General features: G+C 36.8%; 1 protein-coding gene across 18 annotated transcripts in view; it reads left to right on the forward strand.

Annotated features, from left to right (window-relative positions):
• Positions 1 to 21,794, forward strand: part of AFDN (afadin, adherens junction formation factor) — a 142,243-nt gene that overhangs the window by 43,158 nt on the left and 77,291 nt on the right. For 10 of the 18 annotated variants that reach the window (XM_021938064.2, XM_021938075.2, XM_021938067.2 and 7 more), the window contains exons 3-8: positions 683 to 798; positions 2,526 to 2,689; positions 5,643 to 5,803; positions 10,679 to 10,836; positions 19,474 to 19,585; positions 21,123 to 21,290. In XM_021938064.2, the coding sequence (XP_021793756.2) occupies positions 683 to 798; positions 2,526 to 2,689; positions 5,643 to 5,803; positions 10,679 to 10,836; positions 19,474 to 19,585; positions 21,123 to 21,290 (879 nt within the window). The remainder of the gene's footprint in view (positions 1 to 682; positions 799 to 2,525; positions 2,690 to 5,642; positions 5,804 to 10,678; positions 10,837 to 19,473; positions 19,586 to 21,122; positions 21,291 to 21,794) is intronic. The other 8 variants (XM_021938065.2, XM_021938081.2, XM_021938083.2 and 5 more) reach the window with 3 other exon arrangements.

Here is a 21,794-nt window from a genome sequence, read left to right on the forward strand (position 1 = left end):
GGTGGTCAGGTTGTGTGAGGCTCTCACGGAGACCCTCTGGAGTACCATGTTCCTGATAAGTGTGCCTGGGAGGCTTGCTAATGAAATAAATAATATACCAAATATAGTCCTTTATATAAGAAAAGTAATGGTAACTCTATGGCAGAAGGAGAGGTGAGTGTTGAAGTGGGCAAATTTTGGAGACAAGGATCAGAGGCACAGAGATAGGAAGAATAGTGCAGTCATCACTTCCAAGACCAGTGGGGGCTGCTGCCATCGCTTCATGTAGGGTACAACATTAATATGATGAGAACAATCTCATAGAATCAGTGGAACTTCTGTGTGGTATTAACATTCTATCCTTATTTTCCAGTTGCATATGAGATCATTTGATTTACAGAAATAAGCTTTTAGCAAAAACCATGTATACTTTTTTCTTATTTCATGTATATTTCTCTTATTTTCCCAGTTAGATCTACATGAGGGAATTGCCTCTGTTCAGTGTCTGGCACTGGATATGTGATAAACATACAGTAGCAACAAAATATCAAATTAATTAAAACTAATGATTTTACATTTTGAACAATACATTTCAATTTGCAAGTAGGTACTTTGTAAAATTAAATGTACATCAGAATGCTTGTATTAGCTAGTTCCATGAAATAACCATAGCTTATTCTTTTTTTCATTTCATGTTTTGAAGAAGAAAGAAGATTGGACATAGATGAGAAGCCTCTAGTTGTACAATTGAATTGGAACAAAGATGACCGGGAAGGCAGATTTGTTCTTAAGAATGAGAATGACGCCATTCCTCCTAAGGTAGGAACCCTCAGTATTTTATGCCGGTCTTGGTCCAGGGCCAGGTCTGACAGATAAACAGGAGACTGATGTTTTGTTACAGGAGTTCCTTCTCTTTTTTGCTTCTGTTTATAAAGCCTTTTACCCTCCTCGCAGAAAATAATTTAAAAGAAGCCTTTTTCTCCCTACTTTATCCTTTATCTCAACTAGTAATTCCAGATATTGTTTCTCACCTTTTCAAAGAATATTGATGTAAACTTGTTACCGCGAGATTTAATGATCAGGCGATCAGCTCCAGTTGATTTTTTTTTTTCCAAAAATATAAAATCAGAATTGTTCTAATAAGGATCAAAAGGGAAAATAACGCTTTTATATCTATTTGTGAACTTTTTGATGCAACTTTGGCTCATTTAAAGCCTTTTCATTTTGTGCAGGGTTAGGAATTAGTAAACTTTCTTGAATGATGGAATAGAATGATTCTAAAACTTTCTAGGTGGTAGAATATCTGGAATCCTGTGCTGCTGTGTTTATTTTGTGCTAAATCAAGTGGCATCTTATACAAGAATTCATTATAGACAAATGATAGCAAATGCAAAGGTGAAGAATATTTTTACAGAAAATCTTCCATTTAATTTCCCCCTCCCCCCAGCCCCACCCTGCCCCCCAACAGATTGGGAAGACTGTCCTTAATCACTTTTAGCAGCATAAATTTTTCATTTTGTGTGATGTCACTGTTCCATGTTGAAGAGTCATGGAGATGTACAAAATGTATTCTTGACCTTATTTGTTACTGTGTTTAGTGATGTGTTATATTTTCAGCAAATCCAAAAAAAGTTAAGAATGCATGTCCATGGTTAATGCTATACGTGATTTATTTCATTTCTGCTCCACAATTTCAGCAGATGCTATTTCATTCTGTAGATTTTGCTATGGACCACAAACCCTCATTGACATGTATTGGAACTCCTAAGACCAGACCAGTGCAGTGCTCCAAGTATCTATGAATCAAATGGCAATGTTCACATGATTTTCTTCCCTAACTTATAGAGCAGAAGGCAGTTTTCTTTCCCATCACAATAGCCATTCTTTTCCTTGTTTTTCATAGTTATTTTCTTAAGTTATCCATAAAAATAATGAATCTCTGTCATCTGCCAGCAGGCCATTGTTCAAGGTTAAAATACAAATTAAGAAGAAGCAAGCAAATAAATCAGATCTGGAAACGAAGTTAGAGATTTTTGCACAAACGTAATACTTACAACTGTTTCATAAAAGCCAATTTATTATGGTTACTCTTAACATTTCCTTTAAAGTTAAAAACTGCTTGATTTGTCTATTATTCATTCTTTGTTTTTATAATTTTGTTAGGTTTCTTTTATTCAGGTTACTTTATGTAAATTACCTGGAGTTTTACTGAAAATCAGATTTCATCATTTCTACCCCAGTTTTCTGACTGACTTTGATTTTTGTTTCTTAGTTTGCTTGCTCGTTAGTTTTAAAATGAGGTAAAATATAGATTCGGTGAAATGCACAGTTCTTGAATGTGCAGTTCAATTGATTTTGATAAATACACCCATGTAACTGTCAGCTGAATCAAGATAAAAGACCATTCTCATTACTCCAGACCTTCCTCTTTTTCAGTAGCTTTGCTCACATGTTTGGCAGCATGTGAGATGAAGTTACCTAAGCCGTAGGCAGTTTTATGTGATTCTGTGTAGTAGTCAATATGGTGATAATGTTACTTTCATCAGAAGGCTCAAAGTAATGGACCTGAAAAGCAGGAAAAAGAAGGGGTTATCCAGAACTTCAAGAGAACTCTGTCAAAGAAAGAAAAGAAGGAAAAAAAGAAGAGAGAAAAAGAGGCATTGCGACAGGCGTCTGATAAAGATGATAGACCTTTCCAAGGGGAGGATGTGTAAGTCAGTTTTGGAAATATTTCCCTGTCTTTGTGCTCCAAATCAGATGTTTTTATTGCACCAAAATTGTTAAATTTTCAGATAAATTATGAAAAGGATGAGTATCAGTCAGGAAATGTATTTGGGTGTATACTCCCAGTTCTTCTGTGTGGAGGGAGGATAGAGGGGCTTACCTAAGCAGGGTTCATTGCTGGCAGTGCCTGTCTTGCTATGCTTGGGGAGAATCTCTGCACTCACAACCTTGCTAATCTTAAATAAACTCTTGTTAACTTCATTATTTTTCTTTTTCATCTTCAGCTGGGTTTTTTCCTCATTTCTGTGGTTTTGGCCATGAGGCAGCAGTTGTCTCTTATATATCTCAGATACACTTAATGCCTAGTCAGAGGCTGACAAGGTGAAAAGCAGATTTTCCCTTTTAAGCTTCAGATCACCAGCTAGTTCCCTCCACTCCCACCTCCCATTTCTTATTTTGTCACACCAGTTCCATTGTAGATGGTTACCTATTTAAGTGTTTGAGGATCTGACACAGAGCTGAGGGAATAAGTTAAATCATTGCATTTTCACTATAACAAAAAGAGACATTAGGAGAAACTAGACTTTCCCCTTAATGTGGAGTTTCTAGTTCCTGTTTTCACCCTCAGCAGTTTTTGGCTTTTTAGTTAGTGCATTTGGTTATCATATGCCTGTTCTTAGGCAGCTTGCTGTTGCCTTGGTCTTGATTGCATGGTATTCTATACATTACTTTTCTGTAAATCAAATAATGTATGTTCTTTTTAGAAAGTCAGAATATATAGATTTGCCAAAAAGGGTAAAGAACTTAAAGAATTCACCTGTCATCACATGAACCCAAAGAGAATCATCATCTAGTTTGTTTGTTCTCTATAAATGTTTCTGTTTCATAGGCTTGTCTAGAGAGGCTTTAAACAGAAATGTAACCACAGTTTCTTCAACTGGATTTTCACTTGATATTTTTCCCACTAAGATGTTTATATTTCACAAAAACATTTTTAAATTATTATACAGTATTATATAGTTCTTCCATAATTTATGTAACTAGTCCATTTTTGGTGTACTTATAGATTGTTTATAGTGGTTCTTTGTTTTGTTTTTAAATAAATGTTCCAGTGAATATCCTTGTTCTACGACTTAGGGAATTCATCTGATTACTTTCTCAGGGTGCATTCTAGAAGAAGGGTTGGGTAACAGGGTTGGGATACTCTCATGTGTTCTGGACCCATCGGCAGACTGCCCCGCACTGTCATGGAGCCCAGGAGACTTCTCTTTTCTTTCCACCTGCAACTCTTGGGTGTCACAGAACGGTCTGTTATCTCTACAGTACATAATACCTTCCATAAATTGAATTTGTTATCATTAATAAGGCAACATCTTTCCACGTAGTTATTAACCATTTATATTCTTTTGTTGGAGTGGCCTGTCCAAGCCTTTTTCCCATTTTAAAATTGATTCCAAATGTTCTGTACGTATTGAGGATATTAACCATTTGTCAGTGAATAAGCTATACTTTATAGTGGAATTTGAGCCTATTTTGTGTTGCATCAAAGGGGGTTTAGATATAAATCTACTAGGCGGTGATGCCTATGTAAACACTTGAGTCTAGTATCACATAATAAGGCTCTATTAAATGCAGTTATGCAAGAGAAAAAAAATGTATGAAGATACATTGCTCATACATGAAAAATATCAAAGGAGAATTTAAAACTTAGGCTAGGTTCATGCCTGTAGCCTCAGCTACTCAGGAGGCTAAGGTGGGAGGATTGCTTGAGCCTCGGAGATTGAGGTTGCAGTGAGCAATGACTGTGCCACTGCACTCCAGCCTGGGCTACAGAGCAAGACCCTGTCTCAAAATAAACCAAAATGTACCAAATGCTTTTACTTTATGACTTGCTCTATTTATCATCCTATTTATGGGGTGATACATTATTTGACTTAAAATAAGTTAAGTTGTTCAACTTGATTAAAAGCTTAACTATTTTTAATTAAATTATTTTTATAATTAAAAATTATATCTTTGAAGTGTATTTACCAAAATGTAGTTAAGTATGTCAATTACCTAGTGTTGTTTTCAGCTTATTCTATACATTTGACTCCACAGAAACTGTTGGAGTAATTTCCTTTTTGAAAATTTAACTTCAGGGAAGTTAATGTTTTTTAAATCCTTTAGGTGTTAAAAAAATCATTCCATTCAGTTAATATGGGCTTTTCAAAATTTGCTGTAATTTTTTTTTTTTTTTGAGATAGAGTTTTGCTCTTGTTGCCCAGCTGGAATGCGATGGCGCAATCTTGGTTCACCGCAACCTCCACCTCTCGGGTTCAAGTGATTCTCCTGCCTCAGCGTCCCAAGTAACTGGGATTACAGGCATTTGCCACCATGCTTGGCTAATTTTGTTTTTTTAGTAGAGACGGGGTTTCTCCATGTTGGTCAGGCTGGTCTCAAACTCGACCTCGGGTGATCCACCCGCATCAGCCTCCCGAAGTGTTGGGATTACAGGAGTGAGCCATCACGCCCAGCCTAAATGTGCTATAATGTTAAGACAGATTTTTGCAAAATTAGTATATTCAGTCCTATATTTCTTTCTTGTGGTTGGAAGGTCATGGTATAATATTGGTCTGTTTTAGGGTAACACTGGTGGAAGTTACTGAAATGTATAATCAATATATTTTTCTTTTAGCATTATTCATGAATAAACTCACTATTAATGTAAACTTTTAATGATAGATTTCTGTGTAGTTCAGTATATTCGTTTGTATTGAGAGAAACTGTATTCTTTATCATTAGTAATTAACATGTGGTAAATAGTACATAACAGACCTATTAGGGTACAGATGTAGCCGAATAGCATCTGCCATTTTGATTTTTGTACGACTACAGTGTGTCTATTTCCAATAAGAAAACAGTGTTTAAAATATTGTTGGCATTTTTTTTTCTTATAGTGAAAATTCTCGACTGGCTGCTGAGGTTTACAAAGACATGCCTGAAACCAGCTTTACTCGAACCATTTCTAATCCTGAGGTGGTTATGAAACGACGGAGGCAACAAAAATTGGAAAAGAGAATGCAGGAATTTCGGAGCTCAGATGGGCGGCCTGATTCAGGTACAAACTTGGTATTTTTCTCTGTTCTACCTGTTACAAAGAGCATTGTTTAATTACACTCTTTATACGTGCATGAGACCTGCTTTAATTAAAGCAATGGGTGAAGTAACCTTTTCCTAACAAATGTGTACCATATACTTCTGGTACAAAATCAGCCTACCCTATGTACAATAGTTCTGTTCACATAGGAATATGTTTAGTTTCATACTTTCCCCCAATACAGCTCTTTAAAAAAAAAAAAAGCTAGAAAATTTCAAGTATATACAAAAAAAGAGAGAAAGATACAATAAACTCCCGTGTACGGATCACCGAGGTTTCTTCTGTACTCCAAAATACATTGCCTCCATTTTCAAACTATTATCGGGAAGCAAATCCCTAACTTCTCATTCTTTCAACTATAAATATTTTGGTATATTTTCCTGAAGGATAAAGATTCCTTAAAAAGCAAAACAAAATATAACCATAGTATCATTATCAATATAAAATAATTGGTAATAATTCCTTAATAGCATCAAATAACTAGTCATTGTTTAAATTTTCCTGATTGCCTCAGATAATTCTTTTATTTGGGATGGGATCTAAATGAGACGTAACACATTGAATGCACGGTCACTTGCTTCTGCGTCCATCGCAGACACTGCTCAGGACTCTATTTCTCCTGAGCATATTTCAGCCTAGTGTCCAGAGAGCCACCATCTGCGGGGAGCGTTGGCCCACCCTAGCGTTCGTTCTTATTTTGACCCTTAGCACCCTATAACTGAGTCCTAATTACATATTTCACAGGACTTGTTGTGCCAGTGATTCAAAAAAGGTCTCAGAGAGTGCGGGACTTCTTGGTTCCATAAATCTTTTAATAGATTATATTTGAGATGTGAATGATTCTTCCTTTATGTGTATTTTGTCTTGTTCTGTCAAGAATTTGAAATAATTTCTAAATATATGCACCGAAAAAAACACAAGAAAATAAGGAGTCTGAAAGAAAATATAAAGAAGAAGAGTAGTAAAAAGTTTTTAAAAGACAAGAGGAATGCTTAGCAATGGCTACATGTGCTAACCACATGTCAGACCTGAAGGCACTTTGTATACTGTAAGAATGAGTTTGATATTATTACTGAAATGAATTTCTGAATTTATTCTATGGTTCCCTTAAAGAATATTCCAGTATGGGCTAGAGGTAGTGAGTCATGGTAAACATAGCTAGCTTGGAGTGTCAATTTTTGTATCTAACTTTTAAAAATATTTGTTATAATGAAATATGCTTATATGTGGTTAGAATGTAACATTTTTATATATATATATATATATATATTTTTTTTTTTACGATGAAATAGGAAGTTTTTGTATGTCACTTAGCTTATGTCCCCAGATTCCCCCATGTAGTTTGCACTGCCATTGAGGGTATTTTGATGGAAAAATTTGATATGCTTTGTTAATAAGCTGTTGATGAGTTTTAAGCTAGGGGTTTAGAAAGCTTTCATTGTAGCCTGAGCTTTATATCTGGAGAGATTACTGTGGAAGCAGAGTGGAAGATGGATTTGAGAGAATTCTGATTAGAAGCAGGCATGCCCATTAAAATTATTGCTTTGCCCATATGAAGAATAAGGGGCCTCTGAGCTGTGTCATTGACAGCAGGACTATAAAGGGAGAAAGGTCTGAAGAAATATTTAAGAGGTAGAATTATCAGGAACTGGCAATAGACTGGATTTTACTGAGGAGGGGAGGCATTCAGGATGGCCCCTCTGCTTTTTATTGGAAAGATGTTGATGGACTGTAGAATGAAAGAACGTTTGGGGGTGGAAGGTAGGTTTTGTTTATGTGTGTCACATGAAGTGCTGGTGGGATATGGGATATATTTTAGGCTAGTGTTTCAGTAGCACATGGTGATTAGGGTTTGGGAGTGATCAGTGTCGTTAGACAGTGTATAGGTGATTCAGAAACTTAAGGGAAAGCCATTGATAAGAGGAATCAGCAAAGAAAACAGGAAAAATTGCAAAGAATTAGGAGGAGAAATAGCAGAACATGTAAGTACAGCTTGTCTATTAAAGGGGTGATTGGGGGTAGAAGGAGCATTTTCTATATGTAGACTCTGAGGAAACTCTTAACTAAATATTGATAACAAAAAATGACCCTTTATGGTTAATACTAACGAAGCCAAAAGTATTAATGAAGTCTAAGGTTTTTATTTGTTAGTTTTAACAAATAACTTGCTCTGAAAAAATATATCCTTACAGCCTACTGCAGCTATCAGCTTAGCTATCAGGTTGATTCTTTAGTGTGGGCTGCAGACAAGGGCATCTGTGAATACCACTTCTCTAAGAGTGACAACTGTGGCTGTTATTTTTCTCTCTTTTACCCCAAGGATTAGTTTCTCAAGTTCTGATGACAGAACCTACATGTCCCCCTTAATTTGGTTCTGTTAAACTCACCTCACAGGTGATCAGGCATCATAATTCATAACAAGCTTTGCCCCTGAACTTTGTATTTTTTAACAGTTATATTTGCTTCATGATGGCTTCAAAATGTAGTTGACCCCAAAATGCCCTACATATCTCAATTAATTCGTGTCACAAATATTCTACCACCATTTATTGTTATGGTTTTTTTTTCACTGATAAATTAACAAAATTGTAAGATAAGTTTTAGTTGATTCTTCCTCTTCTTGGGCTTTTTAGCGCACAGTCTTAGGAGTAGCAGGGCACTGTGAAGTGCAGAAGCACATGGAGCTGGGGTCAGGGTACAGTTGGAACCACTGTGCACAAACCAAGAGCCACAGTTTCTTCATCTTCAAAACGGGACACTAACCAAAATCATATAGATGTTAACTGCGGTCTACCTAATTGTTTACTCATCCTATTGTACATATGTTTTTTTTGTGACTTTCTTGAGGCCTGTATTTGGATGTGGAGTGTAATTAAATAAGGAGTGTGCATTCTGGTGTCATGGAAAACACACAGTTTAAATGGACTCCTCTCCTGTTGCTGATCTCCCTATCTTCACCCAAAAGGCAGGATCCTCTTTGGAAAGCACAAATGACATTTTGCCCACCTCCTTAGACACATGCACGCAGACACACAGTCATACATGTGCACTCTCTCTTGCACGCGCACGCGCGCGCGCACACACACACACACACACACTCATACATACAGAACTTAAACCGTTCCAGTGGCTCTCACTTTAACTGGAATAATTCAAACTCATGATGTGATCATGGTCTGAGAAGTCCTGTAGGATCTGGTCTCATCTGGTTTCTGACCTCATCTGCCCCTTTTCCCCTCACTCTGTCCGTACTGGCCAGTGAACCCAACCAGACGTACCCCAACCCTGGGCCTTAGCAGCTGCTGGTCCTCTGCTGAGACAAAGCCCTTCCTTTAGATTTTCACATGGTTACTTCTGTCTTGTTGTTCAGGTCTGAATTCAAATGTTTATTCTTCAGAGAGTTCTTGGCCAGTTACCCAAGCTTAGGATGCTCTCGGTCATGTTCTTTCTCACAACCTTTTATATTTCACAATGTATGTCACTATTTTAAAGGTATTTATTTGTTTTCTTGTTAGTCTTCTTCCTCTGCATCCTGCCTCCCAACCACAGAATGTAAGCTGTCGAGGCAGGAACATCATCTGACCTGCTTATTGCTGTTCCTCTGCATTGGAACAGGGGAGCCCCGGGGCAGTGTGAGCGTGCACATGGTAAAGATGTGCTGCAACCTGTGATTCCCCTGGCCCGGCTTATCAGGTCCATATTCTAATACTACTGTGGACTAGTTGGTTTCTTAAAAGGCCAACATGATTTTACTGTGAGCTAAGTTATCAAAATGCAATTTGTGCCAGACTTGTTGAAAAAGAGAGTATGAGAAATATTCAGCAGCTGAAATAACTGCATTAGAATTAAAAAGTAATAGAATCATGGAAATTAAGAATTTGCTTCAAGAAACCCACAGATTTTCTAATCTAGCTCTCTTAAATTACAGGTGAGAAAATTGAGAGTTAAAGAAGCTAGAGTGCATACCTAGGGGGCACACTGTCTTAATGGGACTGTGGAGCCTATCTTAATTTCTTACCTCAGTATCCTTTCATCTAGACTTCAGATTTCAGGGCATATTAATCTTGGACCATAGGTAGAAAGCAGATTATGACACCAAAAGTGACAATATTATGACATATACATGTAGATTTCCATTAAAAAGAAACACAAAAGAAAATGTCAGGATATCCAAATTGTTCTGCTGTAGTTGGTTTTCTTTTTTTCACCTAAATAAATTCACAGCTATAAAGGACATTGTAGTTTGTAGTGCCTGGAAGTAAAAATAGAACTTTGCTCTGTTGGCAAATCTCTCATGAAAAATATTTGGCCTCGAGCACCTGAGATCTTCTGGTTCCTACTTCACTTTTTAAAAATGAATTTATTTAGTGGGTTAATATTAACTTTATCTGGGTTTTTAGTTTGTTTCAGATTGATGATCAGGAAGTAGGAAAATGGGAGAAATAGGTATATGATAATATGTAGGTAAGGAAATGGGAAAGCAGTTGAATAAAGAGCAGCACCATAGAGAAATTCTGGTGTTCCTTCCTTTTCTTTCCTCACTATAGTGGAAATCAGTTCATTGTTATAAAAACTCCTTTGGCTTGAAGAGAGAAGATGAAAATGATCTTTGTCATACTGGATTGTTCATGGTTTCTAAATGTCACTAGATCAACTAGTTACTGCTATTATATGTTATCTAACAGGAAATGAAAAAAATCGTTATTAGGCAGATTGTCTTTGTACTCATTATAGCTAGAATGCAGGTACCTTTTTCTCAAGTGACTGTAAATGTTAGCTACCTCTGTTATTGGCATAAAGTAAGTTGTACTCAAAGATGTCAAAATGTTTTTTCAGGTGGAACATTGAGAATTTATGCAGATAGTTTAAAACCAAATATTCCCTACAAGACAATCCTGCTGTCTACTACAGATCCTGCAGACTTTGCTGTGGCTGAAGCTTTAGAGAAGTATGGTCTGGAAAAAGAAAACCCTAAGGATTACTGCATTGCCCGGGTAAGGAACTTGATCAAATCAGTAGCTCTTTCTACTCTGCATTTAAATGGAAGATTTTCTTTAAATCAAATTAAACCTAGATTTTCACCCCACCATGTCGTTTAGAATCTGATAAATTGCAAATCATGTGCTAAATGTATATTTTTAAAAAGCAGTCTCCCTTCCATTACAAAAGTAATATGTTTCTATTATAAAATAAGAAAAATATTAAAAGGCAAATTAAAGAAAATAAAAATTACCCCAAAAGCAACTGACCACATATATGTGTGGTTCTAATTCTTGTCTCTTTTCTGTTCCATTGATATATATGTCTATCTTTTTACCAATACCAAGCTGCCTTAATTACTGTAGATTTATAATAAGTCTTAAAATTATGTAAAGTATTTGCCAGTTTTGTTCATTATTTTAAAAAATTGCTTTGTTTATTCTCGGTTGTTTGTGTTTCTTTATAAATTTTAGAATCAGCTTGTCAGTGTCTACGCAGAACCTTCTGGGATTGTGATTGGGTTTGCATTACCCCTGTAGATGAACTTTGAGAGACTTCTCATCCTAATAATACTTAGTCTTCCAATTTGTGAGCAGAGTGTATCTCTTTATTTACTTAGTGGTTTAAATTCTCTCGGCAGTGTTTCATGGTATTCAGTGTGGAGGTCTTGTGCCTCTCTTGTTAGCTACAGGTAGAATTAAATAAAAGGGCTTGTTGTTTGAGTTTTATAACTTTTATCTTCTTGCTGAGAAGCTAAGAAGTTACATTGAGTTGGAAAAGCTAGTGATTTGTAACTTAGGAATATAGCCCAACTTTTAGCGGACAGTAGATGGGAAATCATGTTTTTCTCACATTAAAATAACAATAAAGGAATACAAATTTGTTCAAATGCATAGGAACAAAGAGAATGAGAGAAGAAATGACGAGATTAGAGTAGTCTGTGGAATTTTGCAGATGTAAATGAGAGGTCTCTAACTTGCCAGAGCAGAGAAGTCTTACTGGGAGGACATCAAGACAAAAGCAGGCAAATGTGTCCCAGCCCCAGGAAGACTCAGGAATTAGAGGCTTTGAAACTTTCTAAGGGCTGAAAAGAAGAAAATTGGCTGTTGAATGGAGTCCTTGGCTTTGGAGGTAACAGGACTAGCACAAGGTGACAAGGGTCTTCACTGAAAACAGGAGGATGAAGTGAAAGACTGTACCCAGAATACTGATCTAGAAGATTTATGGATCCCTCTCAGAAGGCACTTGTCGAAAGAAAGATTTATATGTAAATGGACCTTTGGAAATTCTGGTCTAATAACATCACTTTGAGACTTAGCAACAGTAACCCTTGCCCACATACATAGACTTTACATTCAGCTTTCATGGGATTTGCTGTCAAATGTCGATAGCCAAGGTTCAACAGACATTTGAAAAAAGTACCTTTAAAATGGGGACAAATCAACACAAACATTAAGAAAACTAGAGCTAAAAGGGAGAAACTGGAGAGAGCAGATGGAAGCTTGACAACAGTGAGACTCACAGAGATAAAGAAAATAATGCATCCGTGAAATATGACTAGAATGCCAGAAAAAGAAACAGAGAAAGAGCTCTTAGAAATTTGGTTAAGTAAATAAGGGATCGAGGGGGAAAATATTAATAAGATAGGTGGACAATGAGGAAATCTACCTAAATACAGATCAAAGAGAAAAAGAAGTAAAACAGACAAGATACTTAGATTATTAGTGTAGAATATCTAACATATACTAAAGGGGGATCAATCAGAGAAAACCAAAGGAAGCCTGGCATGGTGGCTCACTCCTGTAGTCCCAGCACTTTGAGGTCAAGGGTTTGAGACAAGGCTGGTCAACACCGCGAAACCCTGTCTCTACTAAAAATACAAAAAAAAAAAAAAAAAAAATGAGCTGGGCATGGTGGTGCGCACTTGTAATCCCAGCTACTTGGGAGGTTGAGGCAGAGCAATTACTTGAACCCGGGAGGTTGCAGTGAGCCAAGATTTTGCCATTGCATTCCAGCCTGGGCAACGGAGCGAGACTGTCTCAAAAAAAAAAGGAAAACCAAAGGAAATGGAGAGACAGAAGTTATCAAGGAAATACTGCTAGAATCTCTCTCAGAACTGAAGGAGTTTAATTTCTAGGTTGAAAAGGCCCACTGAATAATGGTACAATTGCTTTGACAAAGACCCAAACCAAAGCTTATTATTTTGAAATTGCAGAAAACTAGTGTTAAAAAGAATGATTCAAAAGATTCAAGTTACATGTAAAGGTTTTAGGAGTAAGACTGATGCTAGACTTCTCAACAGTAACTATGGAATCTGGCCTGCCATGTACTTTCAAATGCAGAGTGAAATGATTTCCAATCCAGACTGTCAACCAAGTGTTAGGTGGATGGAATAAAGACATTTCAGAACATGCAAGACAAAAATTTACCTCACACGTGCCCTATCTCAAAAAAGTGCTGGAGGACATTGTCCAGCAGAATGATGGAGTAGGCCAAGAAAGAGAGAGAGGGAGAATTCAAGAATAGAATCTATATGAGAAGGGAATTCCCAAAGATGGTGGGGAAGGAAAGTCCGGAAGATTCCTCTGCAGTAGTCCTGAACGGCACACACTCGAGATTGGAGATAATGTCCAAAACTGAACGTAAATAGCAGTTAAGGACACATTGTTTAGAAATATGGTGGTAAATATTAGTTGTGACATCTAAAATAAACAAATATCCAGTACATTCCTGAGGATATTTCTATGAGCATTTATTTTTGCAGTATTTTGTGCATAGCAATAAAAGAGCAGACAACAAGCCCAGCACTAAGGAGTGCGTCTGCTACTCAGTGACGTGTTGCTCTGCAACGTCAATTAGATCTCTGCGGGTTGACCTGGAGATACATACAGGCACACCTCGGTGATGTTGCAGGTTTGGTGCCAGACCGCCACAGTAAATCTGGCATCACCATAAAGGGAGTCACACGAGTTTTTTGGTTTCCCAATACATATAAAAGTTATGCTTTTAGTATACTGTAGTCTATTAAGTGTGCAGTAGCATTGTGTTTAAGAAAAAATGTACCTACCTTAATTTAAAAATACTTTACTGCTTAAACAATGCTAACGATCATCTGAGCCTTCAGCAAGTTGTAATCTTTTTGCTGGTGCAGGGGCTTGCCTGGATGTTGATGGCCGCTGAGTGACCAGGGTGGTGGTTGCTGAAGGTTAGGTTGGCTGTGGCAACTCCCTAAAATACAACAGATGAAGTTTGCTGCATTGATCGACTCTTCTTTTCACAAAATATTTCTCTGTAGCATACCGTACTGTTTGATAACATTTTATGTACGGTAAAATTTCTTTCAGAATTGAAGTCAGCCCTCCCAACCCCTGCCACTGCTTTATCAACTAAGTTTATATAATATTTGAAATCCTTTGTTTTCATTTCAACAGCGTTCACAGCATCTTCACCAGGAGTTGATTCCATAAGAAACTACTTTCTTTGCTTATTCCTAAGAGGCAACTCCTTGTTTGTTCAAGTTTTACCGTGAGATTGCGGTATTTCGGTCACATCTTCAGACCCCATTTATAATCTTAGTTCTCTTCCTGTTTTCACCTCATCTTCATTTACTTCCTTCACTGAAGTCTTGAACAGCTCCAAATCATCCATAGGATTTGAATCAGTTTCTTCCAAACTCCTGTCAGTATTGATATTTTTCCTTATCCCATGAATCACGAATGTTCTAATGGCATCTAGAATGGTGAATACTTTCCAGGTTTGCACCCCAGATTTATCAGAGAATCACTATCTGTGGCAGCTATAGCCTCATGAAATGTATTTCTTAAATAATGAGACTCAAAAGTCAAAATCACTCCTTGTTCCATGGGCTGCAGAGTGGGCGTTGCTTTTGTAAGCATGAAAACAGTGTTAATCTTGTACCTCTCCACAGAGCCTGGGTGAGTAGGTGCCTTGTCAGTGAGCAGTAGTAGTTTCGAAGTGTTCTTCTCTTTTTCTTTTTTTTTTTCTTCTTTCCTCTGAGCAGTAGGTCCCAACAGTGGGCTCAAAATAGTAAACCATGCTGTAAATAGATGTGTTGACATCTAGGATTTGTTGTTCATTTATAGAGCACAGGCAGAGTTGATTTGTATAATTCTTAAAAGCTCCAGAATTTTTAGAAAGGTAAGTGAGCGTTGGCCTCAACTTAAAGTCACCAGCTGCATTTGCCCCTAACAAAAGAATCAGCCTGTTCTTTGAAGCTTCGAAGCCAGGCATTGCCTTCTCCTCTCTAGCTAGAGAGTCCTAGATGGCTGCTTTTTCCAATAGAAGGCTGTTTCGGCTTCATTGAAAATCTGTTGTTTAGTGTAGTGACCTTCATTAATGATCTTAGCTAGATCTTCTGGAGAACTTGCTGCAGCTTCTCCATCAGCTGCTTCACCTTGCACTTTTATTTTATGGAGATGGCTTCATTTCTTAAACCTCACAAATCAACCTGTGCTAGCTTCAGACTTTTCTCTTCTCACTTTTCTCAGCCTTCATAGAATTGAAGAGTTAGGGCCTTGCTCTAAAGTAGAATTGGCTGTAATGTTGTGGCTGATTTGGTCATTTATCCAGACCATTCAGACTTTCTCCATATGAGCAATAAGGCTGTTTCTCTTTCTCATCATTCATGTGTTCATCGGAGTAGCACTTTTAATTTCCTTTAAGAAGTTTTCCTTTGCATTCATAACTTGACTGGCACCAAGAAACCTAGCTTTCTGCCTGTCTTTGCTTTCAACATGTCTTCCTCACTATGTTTAATAAAGTTTTAGCTTTTGATTTAAAGTGAGAGACGTGCAGCTCTTCCTTTCACGTAGAGGCCATTTTAGGGTATTAATTGGCCTAATTTCAATATTACTATGTCTCATAGAATAGGGAGGGCCAAGGAGAGGCAAAGATGGGGAGTGGAACATTCAGAACACACACATTTGTCAGTTAAACTTGCCATCTTACATGGGTGCAGTTCATGGCACCTGAAAACACTAGTAACATCAAAGATCACAGATCACCATGACAGATTTAATAATAATAATGAAAAAGCTTGAAGTAATGTGAGAATTAACACATACACACAGACACAAAGTGAGCACATGGTGTTGGAAAAATGGCACCAGTAGGCGTGCTCAACGCAGGCTTGCCACAAACCTTCATCTTGTATTTGTTTTTTCTTAAAAGAGCAATATCCTTGAGGCATAATAAAGCAGCAAGGTATGCCTGTACATTTACAAATACCCAGTCATCATAAACAAAACCAGATAACACAATGCTGTGTATATGTTTACATGAGCAAAGAGAAAGGTAAATGCATAGAAAAGATACTATCTTTCAAACTGAGTGAGGGAAAGAGGGAGGCAAAGACTTTTAAAATGTGTTAAATGATTAAGATCTGAATCACATAAAATAAATGCATAAAGATAATTATTGAAAGTTTGGTCACAAAAATATAGTTACCTCACAGTAGTTTTTTTTTTTTTTTCTTGTGCTTTTTGTGTTATTCAGAATCAGAAAGAAATATAGCAAAGCCCATTTCGTTGTGGGGAAGGGAGAAGATAGATGAGCATGGGTATTTGGTAATTTGATGCACCTTTTTATTTATTTGGCCTTTATTTAGTAGGAAGTAGTAAGAAATAATATTGATAAAATTGAAGGAAAATGGTCGTCTCAGAAGTGAAATTTTAAAATTTATACTTCTAAATGAGAATCCATAGATAAAGAAACACTGTCATGAACTAGAGTTCTGCCATACTCTGTGGGGCGTTGATGGGGTAAGGTTGTATAGTCAAGGTAATTGTGCATTCTCTCTGAAGGAGAAATTCTGCCATATTTTGTAGGCTGTTGATGGGGTAAGGTTGTAAGATTGTATAGTCAAGGTAATTGTACATTGTCTCTGAAGGAAAAATACCTGAGCTAGAGGACATTGTGGTGTGTTGCCCTGACAGTTACTTGAAGTACAGGAGAGCTCTGTTATAATCCTGGGCCTCATACGATAATCACTTATCTGTTCATAAGAACTATGTAGCAAGCATGACTGTGTATATAAGAGACATAATTTATATATAGAATAATTAAGTCCATGGATATGATGGTTTTTTAAGTGTTCCTTATACTTACAATTGATTAGTAACTGCTGTACAACGTTTCCTAAGTCAGAATACTATTAGTAAAACAGCAATGTACATAGGGTCTGTACTACTGAACAGAGGCCTGATGCTTTCTGATCTGTGTCCCTCATCTGTTGCGTGAATATTGAGGGCAGAAACTTGAAACCCCGTCTCTACTAAAAATACAAAAATTAACTGGGCATGGTGGCGGGCACCTGTAATCTCAGCTACTTGGGAGGCTGAGGCAGGAGAATCACTTGAACCCCCGGGAGGCAGAGGTTGCAGTGAGCCAAGATCGCGCCACTGCACTCCAGCCTGGGTGACAGAGCGAGGCTCTATTTAAAAAAAAAAAAAAAAAAAAGTCTAGTGTTGCATCTGATACATGGTGTTGCTCCAGTATTTGCCAAGGGAATATTTATGTTGATAAGTGTATATAAGTCTATTTAATAATAAACTGTTCTATAAAATTGCATCTGATAAACTTTGTAACATCTGTTTCCTTTCAGTAATTTTTGGTTCATTTTTACTGATGAAAATGAGAAAGTGAAGGAGCACCTTAATCGGGGTTTTAAAGTTATAAAAGCCTATCTTGGGATTTTATTGACAGTCCCTTGTGAAATCATTTGATAATTTCCTTTGAGTGTTTCTTCTGGTTTTGGTTTTCTGTTCTATTATTTCCTAACCAGTTTTCTTTTACAAGATTAGGCAATACAAATCAGGAGGTAATTATTGTTTTGCCTTGAAATTCTTTATCTTCTCAGCTTGCCTTTTTATTTTTTTATTTTTGTGTTTTTCTTTTTGGAGATGGAATCTCGCTCTGTCACCCAGGCTGGAGTGGAATGGCATGATCTCGGCTCACTGCAACTTCCGCCTCTTGGGTTCAAGCCATTCTCCTGCCTCAGCCTCCCGAATAGCTGAGGGACTACAAGTGCACGCTGCCGTCCCCGGCTAATTTTTTGTATTTTTTAGTAGAGACGAGGTTTCACTGTGTTGCCCAGGCTCGTCTCGAACCCCTGAGCTCGGGCAGTCCACCCGCCTCGGCCTCCCAAAGTGCTAGGATTACAGGCATGAGACGCTGCGCCTGGCCCAGCTCGCCATTTTATAAATTATAGCTGTTTTCATATTCTTTATTCATTATTTTATCTATTTAATTATTCAATAAATTTTCTCCTTGTTAGATATTATCCTGGGATAATAATAAAGGGAGACAGAAAGACGAAGAAATAGAAATAGAAAAACAGGGAGCTTTTCTATTAGAATGAAAATCATTGAATGATTTCTAGAGAAGTTGTACTTAAGCTGAAGGATGAATGGATGTTATTAGACTTGAAAGTTGGGGCAGGAGGGGTCATGGAAGCATGATATATGTCACCAAGTGTGAGAATTCTGGTTCCATGTGACTTGGCTCTAAATGTTTGATAACAATGGAGACTAAAGAGATGAGTGAAGGTCAGATCCTGAAGTAGTATATGTTCTGAGCCAAGATACTGAATTTAATATGAAACACTATGAAGAAAGATTGATTAATTTATGATAAGGTATGTTGTAGTCTATTTGTCTTTTTAAGGTAATTGAAGCAGTGTAGAGAGAAATTACAAGGTTCTGTAGAAGAGTCTAACCCATTTGGTATGTGAGCATGAGGATACATTTGGGTGGTGAGGTCTATTAAGATAACATCATTACATTAATTACAGGTTGCAAGTAATGTTCACATGCCAGTGACTTGGCCTTCTTTTCTTATTCTCTCTAATCCTGTTTTGGTTCATGTTAGCAGTGCGTGAAGAGTGAAGATGAAGCACCAGCCCAAAGTCTAGAAGAATATTGGACAACCATCATCTCCCACTCTCCTCCATATTACAGTGTTTTGGGGGCTTTCTTAGATGATTAAAAAAATTGTTTGGCTCTACTAAAAACATAATAAAAAAGTAATGCAGCATTATGAATTTTTAAGAGTTCAGTGAATACAGTATATTGAAGCAGGTGGTTAAAAGCATTTGTTGAATGAATGACTACTTGCCCTGTAATATATCTAAATGGTCTGATTAAAATTTAATCATAAAGAGATTATTTACAAGCAAACGAAAACTATTCTGGCTTGTTGTGTGGTGGTTATCCTAAGAGATCACATATTGTATGAACCCACTTTATAAAAACAATTCTTTGAATGTGAAAAGGTGGTTTAAGGACTAGAGATATTGAAATTTGCAATAGTGAAGAAATTATGCGGAAGTTAACCATTACATACTGCCTTTCCATATAAAAGGTTGTAAAAAAAAAATATTCAGTCTAGCTCTTTTTAGGGACCAGGTGATTAAAAGCAGCCAAATCAGCTGGCTTAGCTTTTTATTGTAGACTATTACCTTTCACTTTTATTGATGATTATTTTGATGATGAGTGAGAATTGTTTCTAGTGCTTGATTAATATAATTCTACAGTGACATTTTATTCATTCAAAAGCAATAAATGTATTCTTTTAAGTACTTGCTAACCTAGTTACTTTGGCACATTCACAGTTAATTATTTTTGTTTTTTTAGGTTATGCTTCCTCCTGGAGCCCAGCATTCTGATGAAAAGGGTGCTAAAGAAATTATTCTTGACGATGATGAGTGTCCTTTACAAATCTTCAGGGAATGGCCAAGTGACAAAGGTAGTAACCTTATTAAAGGATTACTTACACCAGATTCCTACGTGATATACCAGGTGTTCACCTTACCACATGATGTAGGAGATGTGTACGTAAATATTTTTGGATGGCCTTGTTGTTGTTGTTGAGACAGAGTCTTACTCTTGTTACCAAGGCTGGAGTGCAATGGCGCGATCTCGGCTCACTGCAACCTCCACCTCCCGGGTTCAAGCAATTCCCCTGCCTCAGCCTCCCAAGTAGCTGGGATTACAGGCGCCCGCCCCCATGCCCCGCTAATTTTGTATTTTTAGTAGAGACAGGGTTTCTCCATGTGGATGGCTTTTTGCTTTAGAGCTTTCTGCCTCCTTCATTTACTTGCTTGATGATTCCTGAGTGATGCTATTGTCCCTAAGACCATACTCTGCTTATCTGAGTCTCATGTGTTAGACACTGAACAAATGGTGATACTGCAGGTAAATCACACATCTCATGAAGAAACTAGAATATTAGCACTACAGCAAGAAGCAGAAGATTATTGGTATCTACCAGTAGTAGATAACACATTTCATGCTGACCAGATTAACTGTGTGATGTTTGGACAAATTTTTGTGATAGAGAAAATGACTTCTGTAACCCTATAGATTGTCCAGTGATTTAGTTATTTCAGATAATGAATTCACACTTAGCATTACTGAAACAATTTTCCCTAATTATTTCAAAGCAGTCAAAGTTTAAAGCTGTGTTTTTAAGAAAATGTGGTTTTCTTTCAAATTCACGTCATAAGTTAACTGTTAACTCTCTAGAGGGCCTTGCATTAATAACGACATAAAAATATATTGCCGTTTAATCGTGTCAATATGGAATGTAGGTTGGTAGTTTTAAAACACCAAAAAATCTTTCTCAGCAAGCAAATTTCTATCCTCCTTAAAACACTTGTTTGGTACTTTTTAAAAACAGTATGAAGTTAAAATTTTATTAAAGGCAAATTGCTTTAATTCTTTAAGTTGAACTTAATAAAAATCAGGTCAACTAAAAATATACATATTTATTTTGTTAGTAATAGAATTATTGTTTTATTTCAGTAGGCTTTTGTGGGAACAGGTGGTATTTGGTTACATGAATAAGTTTTTTTCGTGGTGATTTCTGAGATTTTGGTGTACTTATCACCCTAAAAGTACATTTTCATATGTGTATTTGTGTGTGAATGTGGTTTTTATATATATGAATGTATTTACTGATCATAGAGTTGTTTACTAATGTAAGCATTTATTCTTAAATTGATGTGTTGTTTTTCAAGCTTATGATATCTTTAGGTAGCTGTTAATTTAGAATACTCTTTGGAAATTGCTTGCTAGAGCTTTTCAAACACACCAAGAGGCTACTAATATTTCCTCTGTTGAGTAAAAGTATAAATTGGGCAAGCTTTACTCAGTGATTCCTTGGCAGATGTTCCTAAATTACACGCATCTTGTTGAGAAAGCTTTGCACAGTTGACTGCCAGTCAGCTGGCCATCCTGACCCCGCGGAGTCTGCCTGATGATTCTCCATGCTGCTGTTCTAGGGATTTTAGTCTTTCAGTTGAAGAGGAGGCCACCAGACCACATCCCAAAGAAAACCAAGAAACACTTGGAAGGCAAGACACCCAAGGGAAAGGAGAGAGCTGACGGGTCTGGCTATGGCTCCGCCCTTCCTCCGGAGAAGCTGCCCTATTTAGTAGAGTTAAGCCCAGGTGAGAAAGATGGTCACACCAGCACATATTATTAATGTGCATTTTTAGCTGTAAATCTTTGTACTTTCTAATGCATCTTCAGGTAGTCTTCTGTTGGCCGACTTAATATTTTTAGCCATTTTTTTTCTTTTAAAGAGGTAACTCTCATAAGGTAACATTTATTTCTTTAAAAACTTAAGGTTATAAAATATGTATGTATTTACGTAAAAATGGTTCACATGGACAAAAATGAGTATTAAGAAACAAAATTTAACCAGTGTATAGACAGTTTTAAATTATTTTAATCCCTTAATTTTTTTTCCAAAGATAACTTTAGTAAAATAGTTAATCTACTAAAGTTGACAAATTGATATTTACCCCTTTTACGGGCAGATTTCATAAAGGTGTGTGTGTCTGTGTGTCTAACTGTTGTTTCTGATGCATGGACAATATCTAAAAAGAATATCTTTAAATTGTATATCTAAGAAACCCATCTTAGTAAGAGGAAGGCTATTTGATTTTAAA

This window comes from Papio anubis, chromosome 6 (genome assembly GCF_008728515.1).
Source record: "Papio anubis isolate 15944 chromosome 6, Panubis1.0, whole genome shotgun sequence".
In the NCBI taxonomy this organism is placed as follows: Eukaryota; Metazoa; Chordata; class Mammalia; order Primates; family Cercopithecidae; genus Papio; species Papio anubis.